General features: G+C 35.8%; 2 protein-coding genes and 1 long non-coding RNA gene across 7 annotated transcripts in view; 2 read left to right on the top strand and 1 right to left on the bottom strand.

The window, feature by feature from the left end:
- Positions 1–27,683, bottom strand: part of LOC125672191 (C3a anaphylatoxin chemotactic receptor-like) — a 32,310-nt gene extending 4,627 nt beyond the window's left edge. The window contains exons 1-4 of one of the 3 annotated variants that reach the window (XM_056163453.1): positions 27,401–27,673; positions 26,339–27,306; positions 21,165–21,205; positions 1,378–1,447 (exon numbers count right to left, since the gene is read on the bottom strand). The gene's annotated coding sequence lies outside the window, so the exon portion shown is untranslated. Of the gene's footprint in view, positions 1–1,377; positions 1,448–4,229; positions 4,346–21,164; positions 21,206–26,338; positions 27,307–27,400 lie in introns of those variants that run through there. The other 2 variants (XM_056163454.1, XM_056163455.1) reach the window with 2 other exon arrangements.
- Positions 1–27,910, top strand: part of LOC125672195 (p53 and DNA damage-regulated protein 1-like) — a 93,669-nt gene that overhangs the window by 61,339 nt on the left and 4,420 nt on the right. For 2 of the 3 annotated variants that reach the window (XM_048908356.2, XM_048908355.2), the window contains exon 4: positions 4,344–4,854. The exons of the other annotated variant lie outside the window; for it this stretch is intronic. In XM_048908356.2, coding sequence (XP_048764313.1) covers positions 4,344–4,501 — 158 coding nt within the window. In that variant the 3' untranslated portion in view covers positions 4,502–4,854. Of the gene's footprint in view, positions 1–4,343; positions 4,855–27,910 lie in introns of those variants that run through there. 3 annotated transcript variants of the gene reach the window in all.
- LOC125672203 (uncharacterized) lies at positions 22,340–25,528 on the top strand. Its single transcript, XR_007368882.2, has 3 exons — positions 22,340–22,796; positions 23,753–23,837; positions 23,972–25,528. It is a non-coding gene; the product is annotated as an uncharacterized LOC125672203 (long non-coding RNA).

The raw sequence follows: 27,910 nt of genomic DNA, 5'->3' as shown, positions 1-27,910 counted from the left end.
AAGATGCTCTGTTTACGACGAAGCTTTGCGGAATCTTGCTCCCGAGGTGGAATTTCGCTATCTCACAAGAGTGAATAAAAAAGATCATTTTTACTCTCAAGATCATCGAAATCGTCATTTGAAATTCAATGCAAAAACTAATCAGACAGTATGAAAGAGCAAACTGGGAACTTTTACAAAAAATGTAAACCGAAAAACCCAAGACTGTCCTCCAGAAAGCTACTCAAATCGAAATTTAAGAAAACGTTGTATATAAATATTGCATTATACTGAATGTTATATAAAGAACAAAGCAGAAAGACTTGCGTCTGTTGACATTTGATCAATCACTGTCATGCGATATTTCGTATACGTGTTTATTACAAACGCCCAAACGACGTCGTTTGACAATCTACGGCGAACCGTATGCGCATAAATTTGACGCATTTGATAAATTTTTTTATAATATCACCCGTTGTTAAGTACTGTTACCCGTTGCTAGATTCTATCAACCTGGAACGCGAGCTTTCAGTTCTCAGAGGGTAACAGTATGTTTTTTTCAAATGCTTCTCGACCAATCAGATTCGAGTATTTTACATGAAAGTATAATACAAAATATTAGTCTATACTTCACCAATAGCAAATATATGACGTCATAGTCAATGACGTCGTAACAGTTTAAAGCAGAAACGCCTCACATGGCTATCTCACATGGGTAACGTTTGTATTGCTCCGTCGTTGGATTGATAATTGGTATTTCTTACAACAACTCTCCTCTTTCTGAAAGGTGTTGTTTGATCTTTTGAACTTAAAACAAATCTGATATAAGCCTGAAGCCTAATACGCCATTATTGACACATTATCGAAATGTGAATTAGCTTACGCAGATGCCAAAATAAAAGATTCGTCTTTCTGTTGTAAGCAGGTAAATTCGTCTACAGAGAGTTTGCCATGCTTTAATCTTGAATTTCCTCTATATTGTTTAGATTTTCTGTCTGCCGCAATGGTCACGTGACCTATGTTTATTTCCTTTCAGCTCTCAAAGATCAAGTTTCTTTAGATTTGTTATTTCGTTTACTGTAATTATTTGCGTCACAGAGATCTTAAGTAAGTAGTTTGTACGTAAAGGTGGAAAATTGCTTTACAACAAATTGAGAATAAGTATACTTGTGAAACGAGTTTTAAATATGGTGCAGTGTTAAAGAATTGTGTGATCTACAGAGAAGATATAAATTTATGTGTCATTTTGATTCTGACAGCCGTAATTATCAGACTACATGTAAGTGTCCATTCCGCTATTTAATGTCTGTGACTGTTTAGAAGTCCCATGGTGTCACGGGAATAATTTGGGAGATTTCCGCTATCATGCTCTCTCCGCATACTAGGATTAATACGTACTATTTCGATGCCTACTGATCTTCAAATTAAACTGTTTGAAAGTTGATCACAAACTGGCATGGTTGATGACCTGAAAAAGTGTGATTTTAAGGGTTAAAATCAATAATCACAAATTAGCACCGAATTCTTAACCATTGAAATTGAGGATAATGAAAAGAGAAATCTTTCGATAATGAAAATGCATTAAAGAAGTAAAATAAGTGCCAAATCTTAAAAGTGTGGGTATAATTGGATATGGAATGGCATGGATTTCAAATCCTCAGCAATAACCATTGATACATGTCCCCCAACACCTTTATACACGTATTTTGCTCAGTGCACAATCTTTTCTGGCTTAGACTGTTAAAAAACTTGTTTAACCAGTGTGGATTTTCCTACATTCAGTTCAAGAACATTTCTCTACAAATTAAAGCACATTGAACCACAAATAAATTCCATCCTATCAAGGTAAAAATGAGAACTGCTGTGCAAAGATACGATTAAAACTAGCAGTGAAAAGCATGAAAAAAGTCATCCAGTTGTGTTTTTATCAGTTGTGGTCAGATTCATTAAGTTGGTAAAACTACATTAATCTTGAAGGATAACACAATAGGAAGTACAATCATTCGTATTGGCAATGGAGAAAACTGAATCCATATACAGTATCAATATTGTCCGATGCATGGAATGGGCAGAGTGGCTTTTAATTATCCATTACAGAATCCCCTGCTGAGTCTTATAATAACCGTGATATTTTCCCTGGATGTAAACTCTATAACTCCATATCGTACTAAGTACATGTAATGGTCACTAATTATAAGAAGTAATAAATAATCAATTACCCCTTGGCACAAATATTCGAGTCGACGAGAAGCTTTAATATATATTGTAGAATTTGTTTATGAAACGTCATGAATAAAGTTTAAACGTATATACTGCGCACATCTATCGGTTACCATTTTAAATGCATGTGTTGTATTTATTTATGAAATTGTAAGGATTGACATCATTTTCGATGCACGGCGAATCGAAAGAGTATAGCAATGTCATGCCAACTTCTCATGTATACGTATTTACTTACATTGAATTAATACAGTGCTTAAACTAGCTATTCTAGATTCTGACAAATCTTTTGAACAGTTCTAAGCTCCTTCTACGGTTGAAATGTAATTTAAAAGTTTGTTTCTGCGTCAATTTAAAGATTTCCCCCCTGATTGTGGCCGTTGGGCGACGGAAAGAATTAAAATAAAATAATTTACATATTAGATGAAATCAAATCCTTTCGTCACATAATATATGAGTAGTGCACATGTAGTTGAGGGTAACATTGACATTTTCACCCCCTGATGACCGTAAAAACGATTGTCCCGTGTCACAGTAGGTGCGGCACGCTAAAGAACCCTCACTGCTCAATGGTCGCAAGCGCCGAGCATAGGCCTAAAATTGAAGCCCTTCACTGGCATTGGTGACGTCTCCATATGAGTGAAAAAATCTCGAGTGGGACGTTAAACAAGATACAATCAACCATCACCCCCAGACAATCATTGCCAGCGTAGCGCAGCCAAGGTTAACAACTACACGCCCTATTTATAATATTATACTGAATGTTATGCATTTATTAGATATTTTATAACAGCATAGAAATTCAAAAATAGAATTTGGTTTTTCTAAATTGTCGTCACCAGAAAATTTCGCCATTGTGAATTTTAGTTAATAAGTTCAAAGCGTTACTTTTTGCAATATATAGTAACGTGGTATGCATACATACCTACCTACCTACCTACCTACCTACCTACCTACCTACCTACATACATACGCACGAAGTATGGTTAAGAAGAAAAAGCACTACAAAATGCATATTTATTTAGATTGTTAAAGACTGCACCTTATAAGAACATGACTGTACGGGGAAATTGTTTTGTAAAAGGTAATTCTGAGAATGTACCAATCGTTTACTCCAGGACTCAAATCCTTGGGGTTAAAAAAAAATGCGCTCTTAACAAGTCTCACGACCATTGGACCATATCGCATTAGAAAGAAAGAAAATAGATATCAATTAGAAACGCATTCATCTATGGATTTCTGACATACATTGTAAATTACGTAAGCAACATTTTATGATAGAAAAAATCAGGTAGAATCATATTTCATTTTGTTTCAAGAACGCAATTCTTCTTCTAAATCAACGAGAAAGCCATTGGTTTAATGGACAAAATGGGCATATGATATTTAATCATTATTTCAATATTACCAATCAATCGTTGTAGTCTAACATGTAATTTCATGTTGTATAATTGTTCGCAGTTATTGTAGCAGACTTGGTTTTTTACTTCGTAAGTGCAACACCTTTCGGACGTGCAGTTCCTTGTTTTCATAAAGACAAACCCCATAAATGTCTTTACACACGATGCTCCGTGTAACCAGTATTACAAGGCTACCCGGTAGATGCCTTTACACACGATGCTCCGCGTAACCAATATGTCGGACAGGCTACTACAAGGAAATTCTTCTCTGCCTTTGAAGAAGAGAATAAACGCACATTACTTTGCACATGATCTGCTATGCATGCACTAATTTTGTCCGACTGATAATCATTACCAGATAACGCTTTAACCTTTGTAATCTAGTCGTGACTATTAGGCAACCCTTGCAAGTTGTCAGGTCAAAAGGTCAAATTATAAGGTCACTGCAATTAGATAAGATAAGGACCATTTTTATTTTATTATTTTGACAGTGTTTTCGGTACAATTTACACACAATCAGCCATTTTCTAATTATTTAATGATGTGATAGATTGATATGTGTATGTCTTTTTGCACGTGCATTGTCCCAGTTTTCGTTTACAGGTAATAGAAAAATATGAGTACATTTACCTAAATTATAGGCTTCTTGGGTCGGCAGCGAGTTCACTTACACACACACACATCCTTCCCAATTAAATTACTGTGGTCTGAGTGTGCATGCTTTTAAAGTCTTTGCGTTTTCAGATTTTGATCAGCTGGACAAGGAAATCTCGGACACAAGACAGGACTTAAAACCCAAAGTGCAGCAGCTCCGTGACCTTGAACACAAGGACAACCCAAAAGGTTTTCATCTGAACCCACTAACGAAAGAAGAAATACGGGCTGTCGAGCAGATGTTATAGTAGTGACTGTTCGATATGACAAACACTTGTACTAAAGCACAAGATGACTAAGCATTAGTATGGACACTTTAAAACATGCTGTTACAGTGCATTCCAGATAAGTATCTTGAGGACCTACTCAACGGAAAACGTTCTAATTGGAGTTTTGTGACACTCCTGTGCCGTCTCGTAGAAGTACTAGTCATATTGTGATGATTGATTTGATAAAGAAATTACCTGATAGTGATTATTGTTCCGTAAATGCCAAGAAAACGTATGTGTCGAATGAAGTATGGTGATTTTTATCATGGCGTATACAGATGCCATCCAAACACATATACTCAGCAGATGATTGAATAAAATATGAGACTCAACTTTTGCTTACTTCATACAACGTCACTTATCGGGCACGAGGTGACTGAGGTTGAAATCAACTCTATCCAAGGCAGACTTGAAATTCGACTTTATTGGTATTATGTCTGCTTAAAATTTATAATTTCGATAAAGACCAAAGGGATTTATTTTCTAGTTTAATTTTAAATTTCATTGGCAAATAAACAGAATATTTGATATTGGTTGCATTTCATTATATACTGTAACGAATATCTCTTTATGATTTTTCATTTGCTGGGTTTAGAACATTCTGAAATATGCATGCATTATCAAAAAGAAAATATTAAAACTCGATGTTGGTTATGAGGACATATATACAAATGGAAAGTGGTATTCTTCATCAACAATGCATGACAGGTATACGATTTATGCAATTCATCACGTTACCCGGTGAAGTTATACAAAATTAATGAATATTTACATCTGTAGCTGATATGGAGCCATATTTCGTAATCAGATTATTCATAGTTCAGAAATTGTCGTTGAATCTCGTCACTTTATCATGACACTACAAGAAAAATAATGTCACATGACCAGTTTTTGTTTTCTGCCTCGGAGGCAAAAAATATTAAAATAGCAGTACTCGTAGATGAAAAATATTTTCATGAATTATTAATTTGTTTGTAGTTTACTAATATTTTTCTTCTTCATTTTGTTAATATTTTATACAACTTACAGTGGTGGATTTAGAGGGGGCGCAACCGGCGCCTCCCCCCCCCCCTAAAATTTTCAAATTTAAGGTAAATCGCGGTATCTTGTTTCGGAAAATGTACTAAACGATGAAAGAAGCAATAATTTCTTCCACTCCCTGAGAAATAAATGACAAAATCCTTTGATTTCTTGAATTACTTTATTGGGAGAACTTAATTTTTTCCAAAACCCTCTTAAAATTTGGGTCATTTTATTAATTTCACCTTTAAAAAATGATAGAAAATAGTACAAATGACTTAATAGGAGAAATATTTCAAGCCCCATAAAATCTTTAAAATCCAGGAGCTTCCGGGGGCTTCGCCCCCTGGACCCCCACCAGGGCTTCGCCCTGGACCCACTGTCTCATAAAGTGGCGCCCCCCGTAACCACAATTCCTGGATCCGCCCCTGACTTACTAGGTAATCTAAATACACAGTAATTATTCATTTGCGACCTTTGTCCTCTTCCTGGACTTTTAAACCTTTTTTTGGTCTTTGGAAGGCTATTGGACCAATTTTCACCTAAATGTTTGCATAAAATACTTGGGGTTAAGAAACACGCTGAAATGTGAATTTCACGGTCGTTTTTTCTTTGGGTCTAAGTATGAGGCCAAAGCCTGTAAATTAGTGTAGTATTTTTAGTCTTCTTTACTCCTGCGTACATGTATCTAGCAGACAGTCTGGGTATATACATTGTACATGTAGTATCAAATGAGCAAAATCTTTACCGTAATCGTGAAATTCATTACCCTATTTTTTATATTATTTATTCATTTTTACCACATACATAAAGGAAAGGTGAAGATGACGAACAGTGATCAATCTCATAACTCTTATAAGGAATACATAAAGAGTTAGGCAAACAAGGAACCCTGGACATATTATAGGTGGGATCAGGTAGCTAGGAGGAGTAAGTACGCCTGTCGACCGGCCACCCCAGCCCTTTGTCTTGATCAGGTAAATGGAGTAATCCATAGTCAAAATCAGTATGTCAAGAACGGCCTAACAATTGGTATGAAACACGTCAGACAGCATTTGACCCAATGCTATGTTGTATTGGCAAACTAGATCATTATAACGACCATGGAATTTGCGAAAAGTTGATTTTTAATCGAGACTGTTGAACCCCCTGTAACATCAACTTGTTTGTCAGTAACCTGCCTCGATTTAAAATCTAATCATACGCAGAACAAGACCATACGTATTGAATCAACACCATATGCAGCTGATAATAAATACATATGTACATACATCTACATAAAGATGTATATGAACAGACATATTGAGTAACACATATATACGTCCCTCACACATTGATTCATTCAGTCATGAAAGTGTAGATGTCAGAAACGGTAACCACTTGTGTTGGGATTGATGTAGCCACGGGAATTACGGATTGGTGTAGTCATGGAGATTGCGGATTGATTAGCCACGGGAATGGTGGATTGACGTAGCCACGGGAATTGCGGATTGATGTAGCTACAGGGATTGTGGATTGATGTAGCTACAGGGATTGTGGATTTGTGTAGGCACGGGGATTGCGGATCGATGTAGGCACGGGAATTGCGGGTTGAGGTAGCTACAGGGATTGCGGATTGATGTAGGCACTGGGATTGCGGGTTGATGTAGCTACGATGTAAGCACGAGGATTGCGTATTAATGTAGACACGGGGATTGCGGTTGATAGAAGACAGGTACTGGAGTTGATTGTACCTAAGGAGATTGAAGTTGATAGAAATAACAGGGATTGGAGTTGCCGTTGATGGTAAGACAAGGATTTGGGTTCAAGGTAATCACACATATTGTGATTTTAACCCTTCAAGTTCAAGATAACAGAGAGAAAAAAAATCTTAACAATCAATTTTTTTCTAGTCTATTAGTTCATCGAACTGATGCACCTTTTTGTAGTGAATCAGTCAATTTACACTGATTTACAGCAATATGTACAGTAAATCAGTCATTTTACAGCAATGTGTACAGGGGATCCGCAAAATGTGTCGGTTTACATTTATATAGTGAAAAATCAGTAGAGCTATGATAATTTATCTTATGAAAAGTTGTGATAAGTCCCAAATGGAATCACGAATAAGCCTTATGCAATGGAATGGCATCACGAATTAACCATTCCCTTATAAGAACCAGTTTACGATCGCAAACAACAGCTGTGGCGAGTAAGTCCCTCAGATCCAGGTTGTAAACATTGTAATAAGTTTTGATATAGTTTTAATGCTTGTATCTCTGCATAATAGTATGTATCGGTACAATGTAACGGTGAAAGTATATCATTGAGGGAGTCAAGGGTTATTGATCCGTTACCTTGTTAGTGCGAGGTAACGAATCACTATAACTTTTGACTTGTGGAGATAATTTACCCAAGGCTTGCTGACACCCTCAAGGAAATACTGTACAGTGTGGTGTGTGTTTTTTCTACATCATCTTTTTCTAGGTCGTGACCTTGACACGATTTCTATATTACCAGATATTTTTAAAAACGAGAAGCGTACTATTTAACAGTTGCTAATATACAATTAAGTACCTGTACAATAAATCATTTATAAAGTACACCATGAAAGAGTATCATTCGTTTCCGATACTTAATTACATTCTCGTGCAAGTACTTAAATAATGAATAATGCGGTGATTTAAAGAGGACGATCAGGCTTCAATGAGGGTCATCTCAGTCATTTATAACTACACACTATCACTTTTGATTCATGTTGTCGACCAATTGAAAAAAGAGAAGTGTGGAAAATGAGGCATAATAAACAATTAAATAACCGTGCACTCACCTAGCTGATCATATTAAAAGCGCAGGAATAAAATATGGGATCGAAAACGATCGAGAGGTCAATGATTGGAACTCTAAGGTTGATAATTCATCATCATATAAATGATATTTTATAGTCTTTGCAGAGTTGCACCTCAAAGTCTACATTCTGAGATACATTTTTGAAATACATGTGATGTAGATTGTAGTTCTTACAATAACCCTCAGGGATACTTGCATACTAGCAAAATGTACTGAAATTCCTCTCAAGAACTGCAGAAGTTTAATTTATCAAATTATAAAATACACAAGCGTCCACTTGATGTAAATTCAAGTTTTTTGGGTTTTTTTGTTGTTGGTTTTTTTGCTTTTGTGTAAGTCACTAATTAGTTATCATGATATATGTATGTTGAAACGAGCAAAGTTCCTTAGCATCTTGCAACACGACTTCAGACATTTAATCCGCCTATTCGTTTGAATTAGATGCGATCTTTTCTTCCTTCAAACCAAGCAATTATCAACAAAGCGTACACTTCTCTACTACAATTTAGAATACTTATTTTATCTACGGGGTTGTCATATGCATGAAGTATACATGTACTGCAGTGACGGCGACATTTTTCCAGAGCACTATGGGTGATACTCATAATTTTTTCAGCTGGTGAAGAGCCCATAGCAAAGGTGCAATCATTGGAGCGAGCTTGTCGCGTCGCTTTGGGACGCTTGGCCTGCTATTAACATATTTTAAGACTTGCTATGGGAAGATCTCATCGTTCTAGCAAATATCTATTCGAGAAAAAAGACAATGAGTAATTGTTATTGCATTTTGATTTGCTAAAAAAAAAGGAGGTTACCGTAATACATTCCAGGTTGTTTATCTGCTTCCCGAAAATGTGCGATTGCCGCCTTGCATTTAAGAAATAATGACAGTTTTAGTTTATATTGCAGGATAACCTCCGAGGTTGAGAATTGTTGTTTTGAAATTTAAAAGCCGAGGTGTTAATCGAGGCTTTTACAGTGTATATTTCAAACCAAGGAGGCTATCCTGTAATACACACGGAAAAAAAGAACTTTATTTTAAAAGGCATGTCTTTTAGAGTTTAATAAGATTCTGTTCCTTCACATTGGGCATCTGGGAACTTCGCCCTCACGGCCCTCACCAGGGCTTTGTCTTGGACCCACTGGAGCCATGGTAAATCCCCAAGCCCTCGTACGTGGCGTACACGTTAAATATCGCTTCTCCCGCTGTCTGTGTTGTTTCCTTATTTAAAACAAACATGGAGCCAGTTTACATGAACGACCATAGCCCTTTTGTCGCCTCTATTCAAGAAATGGATTTCATTTTGAAAATACACGAGGGCATGAAATTGCGACGCTTTACGCCAGCATACTTCACAAAGCACGTTAGAATCTGTTGGAATTCCCAACCGTTAATATGGTCGTACTATATTTATCAAGATTCATACGCACATTGTCCAAATTCATGAAGAAGTGACCATCATTTCATTTAGTGACGGCCTCTCACCTCTGTCGGCGTGGGTTCGAATCCCTCTCGCGCCGGTAAGTGAGAAAGTTTCCCAGTTTACTTTCGGAAGGTTGGTGGTCTCTTCCCAGGTACATTGAATCTGGGTTCTCTCTTCCACCAATAAAAAACTGGGCGTCACCATATAACTGAAAAATTGTTGAGTGTGGCGGAAAACATAAATCATTCAATCGAAGGCAAAAACACTGGAAATGTAAAAATTAAATATTCCGTGATGTTTGGAGATACTGATATGAAAATTACTGTAGAGTTCTAATTATCCACTGCGGAATCCGATCATGTTTGACTTTGGCCACGGTTGATCCATTTTACAAGAGTTATATAGCCCGTTGTACAAATTCCTCCCTGCACTTTGTAACTGATCCACTATGTATTTGTAAATATACGTGAGTTATTACCCCTTCAATAACATTTATTTCCCTCGATTGGGAAGCAAGTTATAGGGGGTGTATATCATAATAAGCTCAAATTGCTTGTAAGCTTCATGCTATGATCACTAGATATCTCCCTTCTGTTTTCTCCGTGACCCCTTCTACCAATGTACACATATATTCCAACGATGAATTTCCTTAAATCAACTTTCATACAGTGTAAGAATTTTCATTGTTTGGATGACGGACCGGTTGTTCAGTACAGTAGATATATAATTGTACATCAAAACCTAAAAACGATGTATACATGTATTTCATCCAGCACAATTATATTTTTTATCATACCGTGGGTGGCGATACACCATTCATTCTACAGATAATCACAGCTGATTCTTACATGAAATATTTGATGAAACTGACAAGTTACGTGATAACAGTGGCATGCTTGTTAAAATGAGAAATTTCCAACCTGCAATTGTTGATATTCATTAAAATCGAAGACATCTAGGCTCCAAAAAAAGTAATTGAGGACAGATCTTGTGTGAGAAAAAATTGCATGATGTGTTGTCTTCTGGTTCAATGAAGATTTGTAATCATTCGGGGAATATTGCTTTTTCCAAGTTATTATGTCAAGGACGATCTTCATAACAAGGAAATGATGAAGAACCGGACACTTTTCACCGATAGATGACTCGAAATTCAGACTTCCCGAGAGATTTATTGCAATTTTAGCCTTTTACACTTTTTAGACCATTCACAAACTTGTTTATGGTATCATTAATGTACACTCAAGGTAGCTCCACTATTATGTGATTTATCAAAATTAATAATGGTTCAAAGTAGAAAAACTGTATTGATTAAATAAAGAAAATATACATGTATATGTTGCCAACTTTTTAAAGATGCCAGATATGTAAAAAAAAAAAAAGAAAAAAAAAAAAAAAAAAAAAAAGAAGTTTATATCAACATCAGAAAATCATTTTCATTAAACAGCTTGATTATAATACATAATAAGAGGCCCATGGGTCACATCGCTCACTCGAGCAGCAGTTCCTAGCAATAAATAAGCTTGAGTAAAACTAAAATTATACAAGCAGCTTGCTTCGAGAAAAAAATTCAAAGGTAACACCTAAAATTCATTAATTATCAAACTTAATTATTAAACTTGACTACAAATTTATATTATTTATCACATGCCCATATACTTGTACAATGTAGACAGGTATTACCTTTCATTAAAACTTTCATTTAAGGATGCTTTACGCATTTAGTTTGGTTCCCTTCACATATAGTGATCCACCATTGTAGCCCCACCCTAACCCCAGGTGTTATGGTTTTTACATACATGAATCTTCACTTTGTCCGGAAGCTTTCATGTAAATTTCAGCTTTTCTGGCCCATTGGTTCTTGAGAAGAAGAATCCGATTTTTAAATGACCCGCCCTATTTTTGCATTTTTATTATCATTTCCCCCTTTGAAGACATCTTCCCAAGTCAAGGGTTTCTGATCCGCTACCCTCCACATCACAATTTATGTGGAGCGGAGCGGAGCGGATTAGAAACCCTTGACTTTGAGAGATGCTTTGAAGGGGGCATGGCCCTTCATTTGAACAAACTTGAATTGTCTTTACCTAAGAATGATTTGTATTAAGTTTGATTGAAATACGCAAGTTCCGAGTTACCCAAAAGTTATTTCCCTTTGTCGAACTCTTTCGCATTTTGTGACGTATGGTGGGTACACAATGTATACATTATATCGTAGACTGGCATTGTACATAACGATTACGTACGATAAATGTAATAAAAGCGCAATTTTTGTTTATATCAATCACTGGTACGCATATTCTGGCCATATCAAGCATAATTTGTTTGAATAAGATCATCAAATTGGCTATTGAATCATTATTCGTTTCCTCTTCTACATGAGTGACGCTTTTATCAAAGAAAGATGGCAATTAACAATATTTGTTTGAGCCATTTTGTTATCTAATACTCATAAACACACTAAAGTTGCCTTTTCCCTGAGATAGGATGGTCTCAGAAACTCTGGATATCATCTTTTAAGAAATAATACAACGATAGTAATTAGCAAATGTACCCACTGTCATCATATTTACGTCATAATTTACGGAAGAGTTCGACAAAGGGAAATAACTCTTGGGGAACTCGGAACATCCGTATTGGCCCAGTGGTTCTGGAGAAGATTTCCTATTGTGACCCCACCCTACACGTGGGGGGTAATGATCTGCACAGTTTTTAATCCACTCTATATCAGGAAGCGTTAACGTAAATCTCCACTTTTTTGGTCCAGTAGTTCTTGAGAAGAAGACTTTAAAGATTTTCTTTAATTATTCGCATGTATAACTTAAATCCCCTTTTGTGGCCCCAACATACTCCCAGGGTCATGATTTCAACAAATTTAAATTTCCATTATGTTAGGAAGCGTTCATATAAATTTCAGCTTTTCTGGCCTAGTGGTTCTTGACATGATTTTTAAATAACCCCACCATTTTTGTGATATCTCCCCTTTGAAGAGGGCATGTCCCTTCATTTGTTCAACCTTAAATCCCCTTCACCCAAGGATGCCTCGTGCCAAGTTTGATAGAAATTGCCCTTGTGTATGAAAATGTGAAAAGTTTACGACAACGACAGACAACGGAAAGTTTTGATCAGAAAAGCTCACTTGATCCTTTGGCTCAGGTGAGCTAAAACTGGTTAAAATGACAAGATTTTAGAATTTCAACAGTCTAAAAATAACTACTACTTTGTAAATATATAAATTGATTGTGGATATCAAAGAATTCATTGAATAGTGAATATACAATAGAGAAAATCCAGCATTGGAGTTATTACCCCTGACAGTAGGACAGATAATTTACTATTTATAGAAAATTAAATAGTTTACTTTTTTTTATATACCCTGTGAATAGAATTCCTCAAAAATCTAATTATCTTTCTATCATGCACACAATAAGGATTTTACAAAAACCTATGACATCATAATAAATGTACTATTACGTCAAATAACAGATAATGTATCAAAAAAGAATAAAATAATAGTTTCTCATTATAAGTTTATACTATCTACTGCCTTTAGGAATTGAAGCCATGTGAAACGCATAGCTCTTAAATGTGTGATCAAACGAGCCAACGTAACATTTCCCAGATGCTTGCAAGTTCAAGAATGAAATCTGTAAAGAATATTCGATAATTTCCCGTTATATCACATGATATGGGTTCCAACGAAGATTCCATTGAAGTACAGAGATTAAGAACAACACATCAGTCTCAACTTGTGAATTAAAATCGTATACACTGTACATGTAACAATATAGAGAAAATGGGGACTTACGATAAAATTGATGCAGTAAACACCTCGGTAAAGAAAGTACATGAACGATTTCAGGAAGCACATTTACAGTGTCTGGACAGGCGTTCCAACACTCAAGTGATAAAAACATTTGCAGAGAATTTTAAAAACTGCAAAAATGAAAGATTTGTTAGAAAATATTGCAATTGTTAAATCCAATTTCGGATATTGTTACTTAAAATGAACGCAGCGAAAGCGGAAGTGCTAAAAACAAAGTCAGGGAAACGTTGAAGTTGAAAATACACCACCCACGGTATCAGAGCTATGCTGTACTGGGAGCTGAATAACAGATCGCAGCACTGACAAGGAAATAGGAAATGGAACGTGCTCGCAAATAAATCGAAGGTTAGGAGAAGCTTTTTGAAGAACAGACCAAACTTAAGATTGTAAGATTAGTGGAATCTAGAAAGAAGCGTTGATACATGTAAAAGACGAAGGGAAGAAGGTGAAGCAATGGCGAACCAAAGATCATGAAGATATGAGGTTTAGGCCGCCATGGGCAACGGAACCGGAAATCGAATACGCGATGCGTTTACTCAACGTGGTGAATGACACGAAATGATACTAAAGGAAATTATCATGACATCCAAGATCAAGGTATCGAACTGACTTGACCAATCGTTAGCTCAACAACCATTGGTATTGCTTTCAGCAGATTGGCGTCCACTCTAAGAAGAATTCAACATTCCGAAACTGGCAATACTAGTATTTAGCTGCGATGGATCAACTATGTACTACACGAGTTTACTAAGAATTTGAAACGAACATTGAAAACAAGATAACTGACAACAGTACTAGAATAAGTTATTTAATTGAGTCTTGTCAACGTGAGACTTCTCCGTACTTTGACGTCACTAAGATGCGACGTCACCTACTTTAATATGACGTGAATAACAGATTGTGAGTTTCAAATAAATCACTTTATGAATCAGATGGGTTTCAACTTAAAATATTTTTATTGAAAATAAATATTAATGGCAAACTAACTTTATGACAAGCGGGATGATTTCAACTTCTCCATCATCAACTTCCCATATTTATGTAGCAAAAATATTCCATTATCACCTACATATGGTGTTTATATAAATATCTCAACTGATTCAATACACACGAGCTTATTCTGCGTATGATAAGTTTTTAAATCGAGACAGACTACTGACAAACAAGTTGATGTTACCGGGGTTTCAACAGTCTCGTTTAAAGTAAGCATTTCGCAAATTCTATGGCCGTTATAACGATCTAGTTTGCCAATACAATCTATTATTGGGTCAAATGCTGTCTGACGTGTTTCATACCGATTGTTAGGCCGTTCTTTGCTACATTTATTTTGACTACGGATTACTCCGTTACCTGATCAAGACATATGGCTCATGGCGGGTATCACCGGTCGATAGGGTATGCTTACTCTTTCTAGACACCTGATCCCACTTCTTGTATGTCCATGGGTCCGTGATTACCCAAACTTTTAATTTGTATTCTTTATAGGAGTTATAAAGTTGATTACTGTTCGTTATCTTCACTTTTCATTTCGAATTTAAAAGGAACTGAATCTGGGAGAGATCCGCCATGTTTCTTTAATCTAGGATGGCGGTCTTGATCTCACGCGTGAAAGTAAATCAAACGTGAAACCCAAGGACATGCAAAATCATCATAGCGACGAGGTACCAGTATAAACACGACTGGGTCCGTGAAAAAAGAGCTGTGTTTGCTTTTCAGGTACTTGCATATAGTAAATCCAACTCTGAATTTAACAGGTCATTTTTGTTTTTAAGGTATTCAATGTATAATGACCATATTTCATATCTAATTAATGGATGGTGGAATTTTTGTAATCATGGTATCATTTTGAAGGGTTCATCAAATAAAAATAATCCACCATAGGAATTTTCAAAATTTTGTTTACTGCTTGATTTATTTCACCTAGAATTGAACATTGAGGTATATGAGAAAAGCATGTTTTATTACAATATTTTAGAAGAAATTATATTTTCATACAAATCTCTTGGTAGAAAGTTACATACACTTTCTCTTAATGAAAATATGAAATAAAATTAATCATTGACCACACACATTTTTAGAAAATTAGATTTTTCTTATTTTTACAAAGGGCAGACAACTCTTCCAAAAAGTCTTAAGTGCAAAAAAGTCAGCTTCTAATTATGTACCAGTCATGTGAATTTCATCTGCTTCACTTTCATCATTATTTAACAATAAACATTTATGTTGATCTAAATCCTTCAAAATTGTTCATCATCCTTTCATTATACATGGAATACCTTAAAAGCTAGAACAGTTTGTGTTTCAATTGTTTAAAAACGAAACATAAAATCATGTAGAAATCCAAGTATGTGTTCTGTTTTAAAGTACAAGAATAAGCACCATATGCTTTTACATATGTGGGCTGGGTTGAGTGTTGTCTGACTTGTTTCATACCAACTGTTAGACCGTTCTTTACATACTGATTTTGACCGGTTGCGGTAGTTCAGGGGTAGAGAGCGTACGCTTCATAACCAGGATGTTGTAAGTTCGAGCCCCGCTCGTGCCATTAGCCGCGTGAAATTTAAGAAGACGTAAACATAGGTATCAATTACTACTTCGCCAAACGCTCGACTATCAAGGGTCTTTCGAACATGACCTTAAAAACAGGTCTTGCGTCGCGGCAGGCGTTGACACGATAAAGAACTACCACTGTTACCGAGGTAAACGCTAAATTGTGGTCTTTCACCTACAACTGGTGACGTCTCAATTTCAGTTAGAACTCTCGATAGTACGTAAAACAAAAGTAAAAGAACAACTACAGAACATATTCATTTTGACTATGAATTACTCTGTGAGAGAGCGCACGGGGGAAAACAGGGGATGCTTGGTCTTCCAGGGCACCCGATTCCACATGTTTGTCCGTCTCATGATTTTGTATTCTTTATCTAGGATTTATTAGGTCGATCACCGTTCGTTATCTTCACTTCTTCTTGCAAATTTAGATGATGGAGAAGACAAAAAATGTGCGATGAAAGATATTGCTAAAAAAAATATTCAATTTCAAAGGCAGAACCGTAAACTTTCAAGTCACAATGTTAAAGTCATTTGGATACACATTGTTGGGCAGAGACGTACAGAAAAGTTTTCATATCTAAAGTGTGAACTGTTAAAGAACTACAGATACCAACTAGGACTGCGGCACCACCGAGTAAACTAAAGAATTGCTATTACTCGTCAATCTTAAAATACCAGAATTTGAAAATGATGATGTCATACTTCTCATCGGTACAGATGCACCGTTTGCGCATATGCATTCCACTTAAAGTACGCGCCGGAAGTAATAATCAACCCTACGCTATTCGTTTTAGCCTTGGTTGGGCCGTTCAGTTCCCGATGGAAACATATTCCTAGCATGTTAAAGTAGAAAGAGTTATCTAAGAACTGTGCAGACAATGTTTGGTAGGAACGATCATAATTTATACCTCAAAGAGAGAATGAATTGAGTGGACGGACAAACTGCCACATATTGAGGACACGTCTGTTTGCGGTTGTTATAAACTCGTGTCCTTTGGGCGAATATGCAACTAGCAACTACACATGCTTAGTGATGGATCCTAGAGCGGATATCGAGCTTGTGTGTATATACGACTCATCGACGAAAATGGGTCTGCATTGCTTTCGCCTGTGATGGGAAAGTTCAGGTTATCACCAAAGAATTAACTATGGTAGTTTTCGATTGTAATTATGTGGAGCAGTAGCTTCTTGCCGACTATTTGAACTCATTTCTTGTGAACTAGAGTCTCCCATTGGCCAGATTAGGTTCTGGACTGATTCCATCATAGTAATGGAATATATCAACAATACTCCCTGACGTTTTAAAACAATTGTCGGCAACATACTTACTGAAATTTCAAAACCAGGGCAATGACGCTGCGTGGATACCAATTCAAATCCAGCTAACATGGCATAGAGAGGAATGGGTGTTCAGGACAAAAACGGAAATCAGCATAACGGAATGACTTCAGCCTCTCCATCTTCCCCTATTTATTTAGCAATATTCCATGATCACCTGCATAATAGTGTTTATGTCTCTCAAATGATTCGATACGCAAGAGGTTGTCCTGCGTAAGGTCGGTTTTACATCGAGGTAGAATACTGACAAATAAGTTGATGTTGCAGGCGATTCAACGGTCTCGTTTAGGGTCAGCAGTTCGCAAATTCTAAGGTCGTTGTAAAGATATAAGTTACCTATACAATCTGTCGCTGGGTGGAGTGCAGTCTGGCGTGTTTCATGCCGGCTGGGACGCTCTTTGCACACTGATTTTGACTACGTATTGCTCCGTTGCGCGAACAAGATATAGGGCTAACGGCGAGTGTGACCGGTCGACCGAGGATGCTTATTCTCCTAGGCACCTGATACCACACCTGGTACAATGTATGTCCAGGGTCCGTGTCTGCTCTACTCGTAGTTTTGTATTCTTTGTGGGAGTTTCCATGTGGTTGAATGGTCCATGCTTCCTCATAATGACCAAAAAAATTGGCCACGAAATTCATCTTTACCTGGACTGAATGGCGATGAGACAGAAGTCAAGAAAAACACTAAAGTATATGCGGTGCTTGTGTCAGTTTAAATTGGGAGCGTGCATTGTCGACCTCAGCGAATAGGGATGTCCTAAATGTGCTCCGTAGGGTTTACATCTGGACTTCGAAAAGTCCATGACAGTGTCACAACTGACTCCCTACTAAAAAGTCCTACAACACCATGTGACCTGGCATTTCAATCCATGAACACTGGCCTTGGTCGAAGAGGGTGATTATCAAATAAGGCACAACACTTGCAGGAAGAATGTTCCTTTGGTAATCTTGTGCACTAATGGATTTTTACCACTATTTTTATTGCTTGTAAATATCTATATATGAAAATGTGGTGTTTTAAATTGTGCTCATTGCTGGTATTATTTTTCCGATATAAAGCGTGTTTTAGTGGTTAATTTGTATCGAAATTGCAAGACGCCAGATATATATGCATATTCTCGTTGGAGATTTTCGCGCCATTAGTATGTGACGTCATACGTGTCAATCGTGGTGAAGCTATAAAGCATGGAAACATTAAAACAAGTTGTGAACAGCACATACAGCAGGTTGTTGATGCAAATTGGAGATTCAACAGTTACAAGTCCCATTATATTGTGTTGTACAGTATATAACTGTAATAACCAGCAAAAAAAAAAAATGAGTTTCTTTACAAATGACTAACCCCCCTCCCTCCCACGATTAAAAGAAAAGTAAAAATCCTAGTTAATAATTGTCAAGAATTTTAAAATACGGCGGCTTTATTTAAAATGATGTCCATGTCAACGTAGTAAAAAAAACTATATAATGTGTGACTCCCCCCCCCCCCACCCCCACTATTAGTAGTTACTTAGTGAGTGGGGATGTTATTAATTGACAAGCCCATTCTCTCTCTCTTAAACACACACTATACGATTTAAGAAGTCGATAGGTTTTCAGATTTGTATCAATTAAGAATTTTAAAATCCGGCAGCTCCCCCACCCCCTTGAAAAAAAAATCGTAAATTAAATCGATATCGGTAAATCAGCTGTTTCCTTCGACACGTTTTAGGTTAATGCATCAATCTAATTAAAAGTAGATCTTCTCTACCTTCTCCAATGTAACGGTTAGAGAAGAACTGATTTTAATTAGACTGGCTAATGCATGTTACACTCTACATGAACATGGTTACACGAACATATCTTATTTTTCCAATGAAGGGCCCTCAAGGCTTACCGGCTCTTTTTATGTTAAGGGCCTTCACGTGACGATCAAAATAAAAAGAGCTAGTGAAGATTTGATTTTAATCAGACTGCAGACAGTCAATAATGTAATCAATCATTTTCCTTGTTTAAGAAATAAATCTTGCTGTTTAGACTTAGTCTCTAAACTTTTAAGTAGAATTTTAAAACAACAACAACAAAAAAAGAAATTGGAAATTGAACTTTTCTTTACAACGCTTCCGAAAATAAGGAGGTGGTGTTCGTTGTATTACGGTAGACTTTAATATACATATAAGAGATACACTGTCACATACAAAATTTAGTACTTATTTACATTTGACAAAGACACTTATATATTGGAAACTTCTAAATCAGTTTTAACATCCTCTCCAGGGAAGCATTCACCAGACAGTTTTTATCGAGCTACTTCATACAGCCGAAGATGAGATATTAATAATGAGATATTAATAATACATTGAATATACTCGATAGATTCTACCTTTGTTCTTGAGAAGAAGATGGATATAAAATATCTACTGTAACCGTACCCTCACCACAGGGACCACGATTAAAACGAATTTAAAGTTGCAATATATACAACAGCTTACGTTACCTTTGCAGGTACTTCAGTTTGATGTTGAATTGTATTAGCTGACCCCCCACCCTTCCCCCTAGAATCTTCTGTTGAAGATTTCTTTCGTCATTTGGTAAGTAATAAATTACAATTTTCAATCTCGATCACTCTTATGTTTTTGTTCAAATATTATATGACAGCAAAAACGAGCTAAGGTGAGCAGAGAGTTTGGGTGATAGAAGCTGATAAGCATAGAGGTTTTTCTCATTCGTGTTTACACCAAGCGAAGCTGGTCCGTCCTCAAAGCAAGGTTCTATAGGTGACACGTATGCGATTGGTTGGTTGTAAGTTGTTTAATATTTCACTCACATGGAGACGTCACCATTGCCGGTGAAGGGTTGCAAAATTTAGGCCTATGCTCGGCGCTTATGGCCTTTGAGCAGGGTGGAATCTCTATCGTGCCACACTTGCTGTGACATGGGACCTCGGTTTATATATATATATTCTACACATGTTGTTCTTAAAAAGAGTTTACATCTTTAAACAGAAGCCCCTTTTCATATATTTATCGTCTTTCTAGCTGACTGTCATTGCTCTCTACCACTCCCAGGCATTCTGAGCAGAACTAAATGTATCTCCTACACAGAAGAGTTCTTATCACGAAACCTACATCCCTGTTAATGAAACTTTGAAGGAGGGCGTGAGGGGACTTAATTTCTAGAACTGCTATGAATATTTGCTGGATCCAACATCTCCTAGGGGTGAAACCCCTCAAACCACCAGATAAAAATACGCGCTCTTTCCATCTAACCTACAACACAAAATGAAATTAAAGGAACGCTCGGGTGCCTGTAAGTTTTTGAAAACTTATTGATAAAGAATAATGAAAAGTTTTGGATTGAAAGCAACGGCTTCTATGAAGTGGGACCGTTTCCCTTGTGGTGTATCCATAAAAAAAAAAAACTAAGGTGGATCCTTGGGGAGTGGGTGAAAAAGACTGCCCCCCCCCCCCCTAAACCTTTTTGCAAATCCTTTCCATTTTTCCTAGATCTGCGCACGAAAAATAAATGATGATTGATATATGTAATTCTGTACTCAAGCACCTAATATCATATTAACCCACGATACATTATCAAACAATTTGAGGAAGTTAGCATGCATCATTTGAATCCTGATTTAGTGGTTCTTCACTTGAAGATTTTTTTCATTTTCATTTTATCTCACCTTAGAAAGGAGCATTGCCATCCATTTGGACACCTGATTTCCTTTTAAATGAGGATAAAATTGTTTTGTTTGCTTAAAATTGGCCTAACAATTGAATCTCGAGTATATGATTGTGACGTTTTTGAAGTCACTGCGCAACTCGAGCTAACGTACTTAGGTCATGATTGTCGTGACATACATTGATTATGACTTTGACTAAAGTTATATTTTCAAAATACAAAACCATAAATCATAACGGTTGGGGCCTTTTTTTTAAATTAAATAATTTGGTATGAATGCATTTATGACGTGATTTTACCCGATAGCAAATATGAGGTAACGACGTAAGCGTGTGATTTTCGACGCCATATTTACGTTGTTTACGTTGACAGCAGACAGAGTTTGACAGATGTCACGGTACCGCATATATGGGTTCTGGTCGGAGGAAATGTTATCATATTATTTCTAGACCTGTGTATTCTATTCAAAATAGAGATGAAAGACGGGGTCGCAACACGTTGATCAGAATCTCTGCACAATTTTAAAAGTATAGCCAAATTGAACAACGTCCAACAAACTTATGACTAAAAAAACTCTGCAAAATTTTTATCATGCCAGAGTATCAATAAAAAATTTGTATTATATTCCGAGATTACGTAAATAATAAAAATAATTAGATCTATAGGTTATAGACTTTGTATGGGAAAATATGGCGACCGCGTTTTTTTTGGCGCGTAGACTGACCGAGCTTGCGAAAACTATATTATATTCATTGAAAACAACCTCTTTTCTTATAATTTTCATAAACTTTATCAAAATTCAATTTATAGTACTAGCATTTACACCATGAACAGCACAAATATCTGCAGTTTATGGTCTCGGTGTTTTCCCTAAACAGTCATACACACATTATATGACTGTAAATACACCACACTCAATGTTTTTATTCCACTCATACAATGGTATGGAACGGTAAAAGTTGATGTTTAAGTTTCCTTAATCATTTTTCTGTAGGCCTAATTCTTGGTAAAAGTTTTAAGTCATTAATAAAATCTATGTCCAGTTTTTGTAATAAATGTTTTAGATTTTAAGAAAGTTAGAGCAAAACTGAGTTAAAGTACATATATTATTTTTGTACAAAACTGAGTTAAAATTCATATATTATTTTTGTACATAATTACTTTAAAGCAGGTTAAGGTAGAGACCGATAGCAACCACGTGATCAGTAAAAATCGTGTATTTTCACGTGAAATTATTTTTCGGAATTCCGTACATCGCCATAGAGTAGTTGAAAAACAAAAAGGGGTTCCGAAAGTAAAAGTTGTTGCTGTGACTGAATCGATGATTGAGAGGGTCGTCTCGACGAAAGATATAGAAATTTGGCCATAATTTAGATTAGGAATACGTCAATGTAATAATAGTGGACTAAATGTTTCGTCCGTGCAGAATGGCACTTTTTACCTCACGAAATTCACCACTATGCATAGCTGCGCTACGTAAACAAAGTTGTTGATGTAGCGTGATCGTGATGTCCGAGTGCTGCGAGTTTCAATACTGTTTATGTAGTCATTGAGAGTTTAAACAAAGTTTCTTCTGAGAAGAGGAATTCGATGGATGCATTCAACGTGGACAACAAAATCATAATTTCGTTTGGTAAGTGAAAAAAATGGCAAATTGAATTTGTATTCAACCCACTTTTCCTCTGCTATTTCACAACGCGATTTTATAATAACATCTATAAACGCACAATTTGGAGCTGTTTCATTTTTTGTGCATTTATGTATTCCATATGTGCCCAAAATATAACTCCTACATGTGCATGTAATTGTAAATGGATGTCATGTATATGCCAGATTTTAAAAAAAAAATAGGGCTCTCACAAGTTTGAGGGGGGGGGGGGGGGGGTGTTGCACTAAAATTCTATTTGGTATAAATGATAGTACTTATAGTATCTTGAAATTTCATTGACCTAAGAGATATTTCAAATCTGGGGTTTCATGTTTCATGCAAGCATGTAGGTCTACAAAACTTTATTTAAAATATTTGTAAAATCACAAGCCCCCCTCATAGGCAAAGAAATGTATTGTATGAAAATAAGATATGTATGTCCTCCTCTTGACGCACACTCTGTAAAGGAGACAGGTCTGATAAATCTAGAGTTGACTTGTTTTGATATTATTAGAATGAACTGGCAGTTTATGAAAACATATCTGTCATCTCATATTGTAATATGATAATTATGATGTTTATTCACCTCATTAAGGACCCGGGGTGGGAGGGTATGTACAGTTTAAATAGAAGGTAACTATAACAATATGAAATAAATAACAATCATGCAGATGTACTACTACTGCAAGAGTTCACATTGCTGCACTGCACACATTTAACATACATGTAGTGTTACATATGTAATACTGATTTCAGACAAGATTTTAAAAATTAACATAATAAAATACATGTTATGTGTGTAATTTTCAATATATCAGCATTTTAAAGTTCACTAAACATGCATTGAGACACACAATTTTAAAATTGACATTGTCTGACACAGTATAATTAATGATTAATACTGACTGTGCAAATATTAATTATGATGATTTTTTTCTAAGCATCATCCTAAGGACCAGTGCAAGTTGAAATGGGCTTCCAGCCAACAACTTCAACAGCAATATGCCATGAAAATCAGCAAGAAAGGTACAATATTTTCTGTCTTAGTAAGATAGAATTTTTCATTTTAACACCAGACATTTATAAAGACAATTCTTAGTATATTAGATATTCATCTTTTTTTCAATATTTGAATATACAGAATATATTTTTTATAACAGGTACTTCATTTACATTGATGATGTCATATCCCCTGGACCCCACAACTTTACAGGTTACAGAGAAAATTCAAGAACTTCTGCAAAATGTGGGACTTGGATAGAATCAATAATGTATTTGTGAGCCCAGAGCAATGGATATATTGTGCAACATACTAAAGTGTGAATTTAATGGAAAACAAGTACATGTACTCATGTATTACATGTCTTTTTTAAAGACAATAATATTGTATAATAACCGGCGCGAGCCCCCCTAAAATTTTCAAGTTTAAAGTAAATCGTGGTCTCTTGTTTAGAGAAATATATACGATAAAAGAAACTATAATTTCCTCCACTCTCAGAGAAATAAATGTCTGACAAAATCTTTTGATTTATTGAATTACTTTTAGTGGGAGAACTGCTACTTTTTCCAAAACCCTTAAAATTTGCGTTATTTTATTAATTTCACCTTATTAAAAATGACAGAAAATAATCAAAATGACTACATAGGAGACATATTTTAAGCCCTAAAAAATCTGTAAAATCCAGGAGTTTCTGGGGGAATCCCCCCTTCAAGGCGGCCCCCAGACCCCTGCCTCATACAGTTGCACCCCCCCCCCCCTCCCAACTTCAATTCCTGATCCGCCCCTGAAATAGCTTATAGAAACCTTCTTATTGTCATGTTCAATTTTCAAAGAGGTAATTTGGGAATGCTTAAACATTCTAAGTTATAAAAAGGTCAGTAGTTTATCTCTGCTGGCTGAATCTTTCTTCTCAATGCACCGAGTGCAATTCATGACGTCTATGTTCCTGCTCATTCTTTCTCCTCCATACCATGCAGTATATTAAAGGGGTTGGGATGTAATGGAGACATTTGTTTTAACAAATATAAATTGTATTTCAATTTTTTGTGGGGATTTTTATTTGGGAAAACTCTTGATATTAATCATCAAATATGATGACGTATGATAAATCTATATTCTGAGTGTAAGTGCACAAAGGTCAACAACGAGAACTACAACAAAATATAAGCTAAAATTTGAAATACATACTTTCTGTATTATATTTATTAATTTAAAAAAGGTATTACAAAGAATCTTCGAATTTCAGCAAGCTGTTTTTGATGGATTGTTTACAACATCTTTTAATAACCCTTTTTCTTAAGAAAATGTGTACTTTGTTAAAAGGGGGTGGGGTTAGGAATTTTTTGCTAGTTCCATATTGAACCCCATTATGGTGTATAATTTTTTTCATATATTTTACTTACTAATAGACTGACCACTTAATGAAATAAAATACGAAATTTGATGGGTAATTTTTTTGCAGCTTAAGCAAAGGTATGACCCTGTGTGCAAATATTGTACACTGTTTTAAGGTAATTGGCCAATGTAGCTGTGTTGAAGTAATGTTGTTGCATGTTAATAATGATTGCTGAACTTGAAATTGATGTGTAATATACAATTATGTGAAAGGTTGTTTGGAACCATATATGACAAGTTATGATCCTCTTTACAATAAAAATGTTATAGCTCTATTTGTATATTGCTCTCTACTTATTTTTCTTCACTTTTTACGCTTTACAGGGACTAAAGAAGGTGTTGTTAAAATCGCCCTATTTCTCAAAAACAAGGTCGATTACCTACATTGATTTTTTATTATGTTTTATATCGAAGCTTCATCATAAACATATATCAAAATAAAAAAAATTCAATGGTTAATTTTTTTAGCATCAACCTATCAATCTCTACCTTAATTAGTTTTTAAAGTCATTAACTTCCCGTTAATTACATGCTTGAAAACATTTGCATGTAAAAGAAAACGATGAGAAGATTATTTAAAAAGTAAATAGTAGCGGGAACGCATAGATTTGTGTCTATAAATAGCCCCACGCGGGTCAGGGGAATCAAAGGCAACTGTCTAACTTTAAGGCTGAAAGAGCGTAAAACAACGAATTACTATGAGGTATTTGATATAAATCTTATTTGTATTAAACTTATGCCACGGTATTGTTGTAACCAAATACACAGCTTTAACAGATAATATCATTGATGATCTAAAAGTCTTATAATAACTGGCCACGTGACTGCGACTTGAAATGGCTGAGTGAATGTTGTTTGTAAATACCGATTTAAAATCAAATAATTCTGGTTAAAACAGATGAAGTAATGTATGATATATCGTACAGCCTCATAAATACGTGATTTAACAGCGTTTTATAAGGCGGAAAAAATTGTCGAAATTCGGACCATAAAACTTTAAGAATGATTGTTCAAACAAAGGATATTTTTCAATGAAATATATAGCGTAAAACATGAAAGTTGACTCATTTATGGCACTACAATGTAACTGTATAAACCTTGTCATATTTAACATTTTAAAGAAATTACTCACCTGTATAAACCATCAAGTCGATATCATTTTTAATCCATTATTTTTATTGGCTCCACGGGTGCATGTTACACTTTTGACTCCGAGTGTCGGTTACGCAAAATATAACGTCACACTGCCCTACTATGACGTTATAATGTTAGTGTCAAAATCTGTAGCGTCTTGATCAATATGACGTCATAAAGAGCATAACGAAGGAGTGAACTGTGCGCAGTTAGTTCTATCATACGCGTAAAAGTTTTACGTCTATGGTTCTATACACTTTCTAATATTCTGTCTGTCCGATATGTCATCATTTAATATTTACATTTGCCAATGCACTTCCTTATATGACATTACTAATGAAATCGATGTTCAATTTCGTGTGACATGAATTTGGTCACGTGATCAGTTTGTTCTTGTGTATAAATACAATCACCGCTTCAAAAGTCTGTTCCCGTATTTTCACCTGGCTTCTTGTTTATGCAATGCAGTGGGGGATTTAGCCCCTCTCCCTCTCGCCACAAATTTAAATAATAGAAATAGTGTGAGTAAAATTCCAGATTGGCACCAAAAATGGCTGAGTATTTTGGCTAATACTTGACTTTCACACACACCCTTTCGTAAACCCCGGATCCGCCACTGCAATGACATCATAACAGAAACAAACGCAGCAGGATATTTATACAGTTTATTTTGTAAACAAACAAGAATTTCATCAATTTATGAAAGAGAAACATTAAACATATCATTCTGTTGTTTCATTTTATACAGTTTTAAATACCGTCTGCAACTTCTGCATGGCGAATTTATAAAATAAAGTTATATGATATTGGAAGCGAAAACATGTAGGCAGAGTTAAGTTAACGTGTTGTTTCCTGGCAACTTCCATCACGACTGTGACTCGGCATGATCATAAGCGAGGCTGGTTTCGAGGCTCGAAAAATTTACATGTTCATGTCAGGGTACCGGTGCGAGTCTTCATTAAAATCCTACAACAGAAATCTCTCAAGTGAACAAAAACTCCGTCAGTTCGTTTTTATTTTCATTTACACACACTGAAGGTAAATAAAAGACGCAACCTACCTGCACTTTGTCTAAATCTGTCCTACTGTCTTATATCGTCTCCTGCATGGCTACAACCGCGAGTCCTAACGATGAACATACCGTTGTTTCTTTCCAAAAAACCTGACTAAGAGCTTAACGTTAACTTGACCCATCATATCCACCATCAATTCTATCAGATCCTTTGAATTTCTGTCGAAATCTGTGATCAACAATTGCGTTTTCAACTTAGTAAACTAGACCGACGCCAGTTTCCCCATCGTTGATCGCGACCACATCACATCACGGATGTAGTTTACTCCACTCTTCCTGTCGTCATTTCAGTTAACTTTAGGCTCTAAATTACTTTTATTTTACACATGTTTTGTCTTTTTTAAACATTTTCAATTAAATATCTATATCTTATATTCTCTTTGATATTGTTCCTAATTTTTTATTCGATAAAACTCTAACGAACTATATGTTGTGTTCTACGATCGTTATTTTGGTCATCTGCTACATAATCATGGAAGCTCGGTAAGAACACAAATC

Source organism: Ostrea edulis, chromosome 4, assembly GCF_947568905.1.
Source record: "Ostrea edulis chromosome 4, xbOstEdul1.1, whole genome shotgun sequence".
Taxonomy (NCBI): domain Eukaryota; kingdom Metazoa; phylum Mollusca; class Bivalvia; order Ostreida; family Ostreidae; genus Ostrea; species Ostrea edulis.
Note: the sequence above shows the minus strand (reverse complement) of the source record. Positions and strands in the feature narration are given on the sequence as shown.